Raw genomic sequence first — 10,266 nt, 5'->3', positions numbered from 1 at the left:
TATATTGAGAACAATTATTACCATTCTACAATTTATAAAACATGATATACTTAACACCCAGTCCATCACTATATCAGTTAAACAGAATATTTAGTTATCCATTTCAGCTTAAGAAAGGCTTAAAATCTATATTATGTCGTGACTAGCTTGTATACTATCTGATAACTATCCAATAAAATATGTATTTTCAGAGTTAAACAGTCTGATAGGCTATGAGACTGTAATCAGTCTTCAACCCTGTCAGAAATCTTTGAATGACCAAATATCTATATACATAGGAAGCCTAACAGCGCTTCCAGAACTGAGAGGTTGTCCACTAACACAAACCTTACTCAAATCACATAGTGTATATCATACAATAATAGTAGGAGATGTCAGCACCCCACTCTGATCAATGGACAGATCATGTAAACAGAAATTAAACAGAGACATAGAGAAACTAACAGATGTTATGAACCAATTGGACTTAGCAAATATTTATAGAACATCTCATCCTAAAACAAAAGAACACACTTTCTTTTCAGCACCATATGGTTCATTCTCCAAAAGTGAACATATAATTGGCCACAAAACAGGCCTCAACAGATTCAGGAAGATTGAAAACATCCCATGCATCTTGTCAGATCACCACAGACTAAGGCTGTTCTTCAATAACAACAAAAACAACAGAAAGCCTACATATACATGGACGTTGAACAATGTTCTACTCAATAATAACTCCATCAAGGAAGAAATAAAGAAAGAAATTAAAGGATTTTTTAGAACTTAATGAATATGAAAGCACAATATAAATAAAGTTATGGGTCACAATGAATGCAGTGCTATGAGGAAAACTCATACCTCTGAGTATTTCCAAAATTAAACAGGAAAGATCATACATTTGCAGCTTGACAGCACAACTAAAAGCACTAGAACAAAAAGAAGCAAATACCCTCAAGAGGAGTAGAAGGCTGGAAATAATCAAACTCAGGTCTGCAGTCAACAAAGTAGAAACAAAAAGGACTATACAAAGAATCAAGAAAACCAGGAGCTGGTTCTTTGAGAAAATCAACAAGATAGATAAACCCTTAGCCAGACTAACCAGAGGGCACAGAGAGTGTATACCAATTAACAAAATAAGAAATGAAAAGGGAGACATAACAGATTTTGAGGAAATTCAAAAAATCATCAGACCCTACTACAAAAGTCTATATTCAACAAAACTTGAAAATCTGAAGGACAATTTTCTCAACAAATACCAGGTACAAAAGCTAATTAGGAACAGATAAACCATGTAAACAACCCCACAACTCCTAAAGAAATAGAAGCACTTATTAAAAGTCTCCCAACCAAAAGGAGCCCAGGACCAGATGGCTTTAGTATAGAATTCTATCAGTCTTTCATAGGAGATCTCACACCAATACTGTCCAAACTCTTCCACAAAATAGAAACAGACTGAACACTATCTAATTCCTTCTTTGAAGTCACAATTGCACTTATACCTAAACTACACAAAGACTCAACAAAGAAAGAGAACTTCAGACCAATTTCCCTTATAAATATTGATGCAAAAATACTTAAAATAATTCCCCCAAACCCAATTCAAGAACAGATTATAACAATCATTCACCATGATCAAGTAGGCTTCATCCCAGGGATGCAGGGATGACTCAATATACAGAAACCCATCAATGTAGTCCATTATATAAACAAACTCAAAGAAAAAAAGCACATGATCATTTCATTTGATGCAGAGAAAGCATTTGGCAAAATTTAACACCCCTTCATGATAAAAGTCCCAGAAAAATCAGGAATTCAAAGTTTATACCTAAACATAGTAAAAACAATATACAGCAAACCAGTAGCTAACATTAAACTAAATGAAGAGAAACTTGAATTAATCCCAATAAAATCAGGGACTAGACAAGACTTCCCACTCTCACCCTACTTATTCAATATAGTACTCAAAGTCCCAGCCAGAGCAATCAGACAGTAAAAGGAGATAAAAGGGATACGAATTGGGAAGGAAGAAGTAAAAATATCACTAGTTGCAGATGATATGATAGTGTACTTAAGTGACCCCAAAAGTTCCACAATAGACCTACTAAGCCTGATAAACAACTTCAGCAAAGTTGCTGGGTATAAAATTAACTCGAACAAATCTGTAGCCTTCCTCTGCTCAAAGGATAAACAGGTTGAGAAAGAAATTGTGGAAAGGACACCTCTCACAATAGTCCCAAAGAATATAAAATGCCTTGGTGTGACTCAAACCAAGAAAGTGAAAGATTTGTTTGTCAAGAACGTCATGTCTCTGAACAAAGAATTTGCAGAAGATCTCAGAAGATCGAAAGACCTCCTATGCTTATTGATTCATAGGATTAATTTTGTAAAAAATGGTCATTTTGCCAAAAGCAACCTATAGATTCAATGCAACCCACATCAAAATTTCAACTCACCTCTTCATAGAGCTAGAAAAAGCAGTTCACAGATTCATCTGGAATAACAAAAAACCCAGGTTAGCGAGAACAATCCTCAACAATAAACGAACTTCTTGGGGAATCACCATCCCTGACCTCAAGTAGTATTATAGAACAATAGTGATAAAACATTCTATGGTATTGGTACAGAGACAGGCAGATAGATCAATGGAATAGAATTGAAGACCCATGCATCTATAGTCACTTGATCTTTCACAAAAGAGACAAAACCATCTAACGGAAAAAAGATAGCATTTTCAACAAATGGTGCTGGTTCAACTGGAGGTCAGAAGAATGCAAATCAATCCATTCCTATCGCCCTGTATAATGCTTAAGTCCAAGTGGATCAAGCCCCTCTACATCAAACCAGATACACTCAAGCTAATAGAAGGAAACATGTAGAAGTGTCTCCATAACATGGGCACTGGGGAAAATTTACTGAACAAAACACCAATGGCTTATGCTCTAAGATCGAGAATGGACAAATGGAACCTCATAAAACTACAAAGCTTCTGTAAGGCAAAAACCACTGCCATTAGGACAAAACAGCAACCAACAGATTGGGAAAGAATCTTAACAAATCCCACATTTGATAGAGTGCTAATATCTAAAATATACAAAGAACTCAGGAAGCTAGACTCCAGAGGGCCAAATAACCCTAGTAAAAAAATGGAGTACAGAGCTAAACAAAGAATTCTCAGCTGAGGAATATTGAATGACTGAGAAATACCTAAAGAAATGCTCAACATCCTTAGTCATCAGGGAAATGCAAATGAAAACAACCCTGAGATTTCACCTCACACCAGTCAGAATGGCTGAGATCAAAAACTCAGGTGACAATAAATGCTGGCATTGATGTGGAGAAAGAGGAGCACTCCTCCATTGTTCATGGGATTGAAAACTGGTACAACCCCTTTGGAAACCTGTCTGTAGGTTCCTCAGAAAATTGGGCATTGAACTACCCGAGGACCCAGCTATACCTCTCCTGGGCATATACCCAGAGATGCTCCAACATACTATAAGGACATATGCTCCACTATGTTCATAGCAGCCTTTTTTATAATATCCAGAACCTGGAAAGAACCCAGGTGTATTTCAAGAGAGGAATGGATACAGAAAATATGTTACATCTATACAATGGAGTTCTACTCAGCGATCAAAACAATGACTTCATGAAATTCATAGGCAATCGATTCGTAAATATCAACTAGTAAATATCCTGAGTGTGGTAAACTAGTCATAGAAAAACACATATGGTATGCACTCACTGATATGTGGATATTAGCCCAAAAGCTTGAATTACCCACAGACCACATAAAGCTTAAGAAGATGCATGACTGAAGTGCAGATGCTTCACTCCTTCTTAAAAGGGGGAACAGAAATATTCATAGGAGGGGATGTGGAGGCAAGGTTTGGAGCAGAGACTGAAAAAAATGGCCATTCAGAGCCTGCCCCACATGTGGCTCATGTATTTACAGCCACCAAAACTAGGTAAGATTGATGAAGCTTAGAAGTGCATGTTGACATGAACTGGATATAGATGTCACTTGAGAGACACAGCCAGAGCATATCTAATACAGATGTGAATGCTAGTAGCAAACTATTGAACTGAGAACGGGATCCCCTTTGGGGGAATTAGTGAAAGGATTGAAAGAACTGAGGTGGCTTGCAACCCCATAAGAACAACAGTGCCAACCAACTAGAGCTCCCAGGGTCTAAAACATGGACTGACCCATGGCTCCAGCTGCATATGTAGCAAAGGATGGCCTTGTTGGGCACCAATGGAAGAAGAGCCCATTTTCCTTCCAAGGTTGGACCCCCAGTGTAGGGAAATATCGGGGGGCCTTGAAGGGGGGTGGATGAAGAGGGGAACACGCTTATAGAAGAAGGGGAGTGGGATGGGATAGGGGGCTTATGTCCGGGAAACTGGGAAAGGGAATAACATTTGAAATATAAATAAAAACATCCAATAAATGAAAACAAAACAAAACAAAACAAAAGTCTGCTCTGGCTATGTATGATACATGCACTTTGGCGTGGTATTATTCAAAATAAAGCAAAAAACATTAAGCAGATCAACCCACAGCATCTCTCAGATTATCCAAGGTATCACTTTTAGAAGCTCAATTTCTGTTATTGATATCTTAGCAACATAAGTTGTAGTGTTTGCTTTCTAAGAAAAAGTCTTGAACATTTTGTTGATTGTGACTTAATTTATGAGGTATGCTTAAGCATGGACACATAAATATTGAACACCTACTATGCCTTAAGAAACAGATTATATAGTGTTTATACAAATAGGAAAGCCAAGTGGCATATACCTAATACACGCACCAACTTGAAATTACTATAGAACTGTTGAGAGTGCATTTTCAATGAGTTACAGGGCTGACTGTCACAAGGTGGTTCTCTTTAGATCTCCTCATGATAGTTAATGCCTATTGATTACCTAGCTTGTGGATCTTCTAAGATACTTTTGCATGAAATATTTAGTTTCAATACATAATGATCTTCTTGTTTAGTACTCGGGTTCTTTCACTTTGTGTAATCAAATGTTTTAAACTTATTTTTATGCAGTATTATTTGTGTATATGATGAGTGTGTATAAGGATATGCATACCTCAGTGCATATATGGAGGCCAGAGAGCAACTCCGTGCAGTCAGTTCTTCCAGCTTTACATGGGTTGTTCCCAGGCTTGCATGGTAAACACACCCAGTGAGCCATCTTGCCAGCTTTCATTTTCACATGTTTTAAAATCACACTTCTGAGTTTAATAACAATTTTGGTTCTAAGACTACAGAGAGGTGTCAAAATTATTTTTTTCTTTTTCCCAAAATTACTTTCTGCTGTAAACAAATACAACTCTTAACATGACACAAACCCACTTCAAACTTGAATGAAAGCTATTTTAGAAGTATATCTCAATGCCAAGCTTAAGTTTTGTTCTGAAACACTGAATTTTCTTGAGAATTTTCTCACCTAGTCAATTGTACCACAGTTATAGGTAAACAGGGACCCTGCTAATCTAGAGAGTGTATTGAATTGCTGCACGTAGTACCCTTGCTACTTCCAGGTCCACTGCCCTTTATAATATGCCAAATAAAATATACTATTTTTAAAAAAAGAAAAATAAAATTTATTAAATCTCCATGGGTGTTTCTTTTTGGCTATTTTCCTTAGTGTAACTGAAATTATCAGTCAGCCTTCAGTTTCATTTTAGCCTATTCTACACCTAACATACACTCCAGGGCTGTTAAGAGGGAAAATATGTTTTTTTTTTTTTTGCTTCAACTTAATTAAATCAACTCAACTCACTCTTCATTCAACAAATATTTATTAAGCACCTACAATATGCCAGGCACTGTGCTGGGTGCTGGGGGGTACAACTGTGAACAAGATAGACACAGTCCCTGCCCTCAAGGAGCTGACAGTCTAGTAGTTTACAGACACGTACACAAGTAATTACAATGCAGTAGGATGAGTGCCATGATGGGTAAGAAACATTAAGAATGGCACATAACTCAGTGTCATGGGCAGGGGTGGTGGATAATCATGGAGATCTTCCCAGTACACATAAAATTCAATTTCGGGGCTGAAGGATGTGTGACAGGTAAAGACAGAGATCTACAGACCGAAGAGATGGTAGATTCTGTGTTCTGTGGAGGTACATTTGCTGGCTGAGAGCTTAGGTAGGAGTGAGAGAAGGAGGGGGAGGGGGGAGGGGGGAGGGAGGGGGAGAGGGAGGGAGGAGGAGGAGGAGGAGGAGGAGGAGGAGGAGAAGAAGAAGAAGAAGAAGAAGAAGAAGAAAAAAAGAAGAAGAAGAAGAAGAAGAAGAAGAAGAAGAAGAAGAAGAAGAAGAAGAAGAAGAAGAAGAAGAAGAAGAAGAAGAAGAAGAAGAAGAAGAAGAAGAAGAAGAAAAAAGACGGCACCAGGGAGGAGCCTAGGTTGTGAAATGAATAATTACTCAACAACACAGTAACCTTTCCCAAGGGACAGTGCATACATGTGTTATAAGGATTACATTGTAGTGACACACAGATATTGAATAGGGATTGTAAGCATTGAGGGAAGGAAACCAATCCTCCAAACTTCTGACACCCTGTACCCTCACCAGGCCAACTTTCTGCACAAGCCTTGCACATATGACACTGAAAAAAGGAACATCTTTGTGTGCTGCTCACCACTAGGAACTTACCAGCACCATTTCCTGTAAAAACTCAACTCTTCCTTTAAGGCCACACTTTGGGAATCATCCTAATTTGTGCTTTCTACAAAGATCCCTCAATCTGTGATTTTTTTTTTCATCTGTGTCATTGAATTCATTCATCATTTCAAATGAAGCAGACCTTTTGAACCATAAGGGTTTTGTTTTCTTAAAACTGAGCATGGTATAATTTTATTCACAATTACTGGGTAGAAATAAGGATTGAGTTTTTCAACTGTAGTTTACCCCAAACTGTTATCAGTGTCTTCAAAGAATTTAGTATGGGAATGAGGGAAAATGCCCAAGAGACACTGAATTATTTACTGCAAAATAGAGTCAAGTAAAATTTCCATGCAGGGTGTGTTTGTATTAGAATAGTGGTTCATTCCCCAGACTCAAGGACTCTACTTTTGACAACTTAGTCTGTTAACCCATGAGCCCAATATCTAGAAAAAGTATACAGAAATAATAAAAACTAGCTACATTTTTATATGGCCTATCCCTTGATTTCTATAATCCCTCAAGGAGTCTCAGAGTTTCTCAAATAATCATAGGGAAAAAAGTTAAGCTCTGTGGATAGGTACTGTAAGAAAAACTGTTGTTTTATTCTTTTGGGTGGGTACAAAAACCACAATTTTGTACACAGAACAGGATTATAAATTATATTGATAACATGAATGACCCGTAGTCTTTTAAATTCTACGTTGCAGATGGATGACTTCATGCCAACATTTTCTTCATTTTTTTTGTTGTTGTTTCTGATAGACAAACACAACCTATGAGCCAACTTGTGTGACAGAGTGAAGGTTACAGGAAACAAGGTGACAAACAACTTTTACATAAAAAAGTCTCTAAAGTTTATTACAGTGATGGCATTATTATCAATTATTGCAATGTATTGTTCCCTAAGATGGTTAGAAAAAACAATTGTGTTGTCCTCTACTGGATTTACTTCAGTTAAAAAGCAAGCATGTTTCAGTATTGTTTTATTTCCAAAGTAACTGTAAATACTTTCTTTAAATTTTGTTGTTTTTTTCACAGGATTTACATATTTATTATTTTCTTATCACATCTTAGTGACTGCTTGTTTCAGCTGCAGATTATGCCATCGACTATATGGGTGTTCTGGAGACACAGGTAGAAGGTTCCTTGACCTCTAGTAACTGTTGAATCTGTTGCTGTAGTGACTAAGACCTTTCTGAGAAAGAACTTCACAGTTTAATGCACTAACTGACCAGTCTGATTAGTTTTAAGTGCGCTCAAGTGAAATTTGTTGCTGTTAATACACCTATCCCAGCTATCCCCCACCCTCTACCCCCAAAAAAACTAAATTGTGAGTTTTCCTGATAAAAAAAATCCGAGTCTGCATTTCCGTGCTGAAATCATGCACTGGTTCTGTCCGGCACTCAGTATGCTCTTCCTGCTCTCAAGCCAAAGGATGGATTTAGCCAAGACCCACTCTTGGCCTTTCCCTCAGGGCTGCGTTTCAGTCAGTCACCAACACAGTTTGATTAAGGCACTCAATTATTTTTTTGGTTTTTATGGTAGGTCCGATGCAATGACAGCCAATCCCGAACTTTGTCTAATTGCAGTTCCTGTGTGTACGGCCTTGGGGCAGTCAGGGGTCAGCACACGGCCGTTTTCTCCCACACTCCCAGTGATGGATAACCTGGCTTTGTTTCTTATGGCTTCGGAAAAAGTCAGCTGGGTTGCATGAAAAGGAAACAGAGAGGATGCCAGGTGTTATGATATTTCTGTTGCTTCAACAAAACGTGGCACATCAAACACCAAAATACTGATAACTAGACATCTGCATTTTTCTCCTGTGCTTTTTGGTCATAGCAAATTGCTTTTTTAAAAAAGAGCTCAGATACAGCTGGAGAAGAATCAATCAGCATAAAGTTTTAGATTCTACATAGTTAAAAGATATTTGTAAAATCATAAAATCTGTTTTATTGGGGGGGGGCAAATCTGGATAGGAATTCTTTTCACTTGCTGATCTCTACACCCTAATACTTTCAAGGAAGCTTAAAACTTTTCTTGTGTTAGATGGACATTCTATAAATTATGGTATTTTCTTGTTAGACGTTTTCTTTATGATGCAAAGAATGGTTTCTTAAATCATGAAAAATTGCTAAACCACATATATATTAACTTCCTGTTTTCCTCACACAGACCTATCCACACACTTTCAATCATTCACACAAATTACAGACATGACTCAGAACAGCACAGTTAGTGACATATAGTTCACTCTATGCCTGTTAGGAATCAAGGCTCACATTTATGCTTCAATAAGGTGCATCATAGGTAGGCATGTTTGACAATGCATGGAATGGAATGGCCACAGGTGGTCTTGCGCTGAAGGAAAGGTGGCTGGCCTCTGAATGTTCACTAAGGCTTTATTTCCTAACTCCTCAGATACGAGAAGGTAACACTATGTAGAAGAGGAGGAGGCTCTGTGATCACGCATATCCGAGTACTGTGTATTTACTGCTTTCAAATCCTTCCTAGCAAATAAATACCAGGGTTAAGAAGAGGAAACGAAGGTAAAGGAGATGTTCTCTAAGCTGTGTAGTGACTAGGACTTCCACTTTCTTGCATATAATGTATGTGTTTATTGTGAACAAAATTTTATCTAATTTTTTAGGAAATTCTATTTCAGGTTTGATATGCACATGGTAATGAAATTCATTATGGTGCTAAAAGCTGTTGGAGTAAAAGTATTTAAAGTCATTCACGCTGATGATAACAACTCAAATTGTGTGACATTATTAACTATAATTAAAATAAAAGGCACATCTAACAGTAGTCCAAATGAATACCTGTTTTCATAGTGAGGACTTAGGATAGGATGTTTACAGAAATATCAATCACTTTTATGTTTAGAATAATTTTGCATATAATGGGAACTTTAGGGGGGAAATGGCACACTTAAATGATTAGCTTCCATTAGTACCTTGAAATTAAAATCTGATTTTTGAAAATTACCTTGATTTGCTATTAGTTGTGTGTGTACATATTTCTCTGTGTATCTGTATGTGTATCTGTCTCTGTGTCTGTCTGCATTTCTTTCCCCCCGGTGTGTGTGTGTGTGTGTACCCACAGATGTCTGTGAGCCATTAGATCTAGGTGCTGGTAACTGAATGTTGATGCTTTACATCTGAACCATCACTCTGGTCTCTAGCCAAGTAGATCTTCTATGTAGTAAAGGATCTGGTTTTGATTTTGCAGATTTTGTTGACTTAGATACTATCTAACTTAAGAACCATTAATTCTAGTTCTTAGAGCCTCTTCTTTTCTTTCTTTTCTGTTTTCTTTTAAGAAACTCTCTGTCCATTGTTGAGGTTAGCCTACAGCTCACCATAAAGCTCAAGAAAGCCAAAAATTTGCTGCAATCCTCTTATCTCAGCCTTCCAAATTCTAGGATTTTAGCCATGAACAGGATGTCAGTCTTTATAAACTTTTAAAAAGGGGAAATACATATCAGCTTGATAGTAAAATAAAAAGTGTTTTATCTCAAGGCTTCTCTGTAGGTACAAATTGTTTTTATTAATTCCGAATGCCACTGACTTCAAAATAAAAATTAGATGATAATGAATGCT

The 10,266-nt window shown here is 37.3% G+C and overlaps 1 protein-coding gene across 4 annotated transcripts in view; it reads right to left on the bottom strand.

The window, feature by feature from the left end:
• Nucleotides 1–7,242: 7,242 nt before the first annotated feature.
• Nucleotides 7,243–10,266, bottom strand: part of Gria4 (glutamate ionotropic receptor AMPA type subunit 4) — a 156,702-nt gene continuing 153,678 nt past the window's right edge. For 2 of the 4 annotated variants that reach the window (XM_032909664.1, XM_032909665.1), the window contains exon 13: nucleotides 7,243–8,365. In XM_032909664.1, coding sequence (XP_032765555.1) covers nucleotides 8,201–8,365 — 165 coding nt within the window. In that variant the 3' untranslated portion in view covers nucleotides 7,243–8,200. The remainder of the gene's footprint in view (nucleotides 8,366–10,266) is intronic. The other 2 variants (XM_032909667.1, XM_032909666.1) reach the window with 1 other exon arrangement.

This window comes from Rattus rattus, chromosome 8 (assembly GCF_011064425.1).
Source record: "Rattus rattus isolate New Zealand chromosome 8, Rrattus_CSIRO_v1, whole genome shotgun sequence".
NCBI classification, from domain to species: Eukaryota; Metazoa; Chordata; class Mammalia; order Rodentia; family Muridae; genus Rattus; species Rattus rattus.
This window is presented reverse-complemented; position numbering and strand designations above follow the sequence as displayed.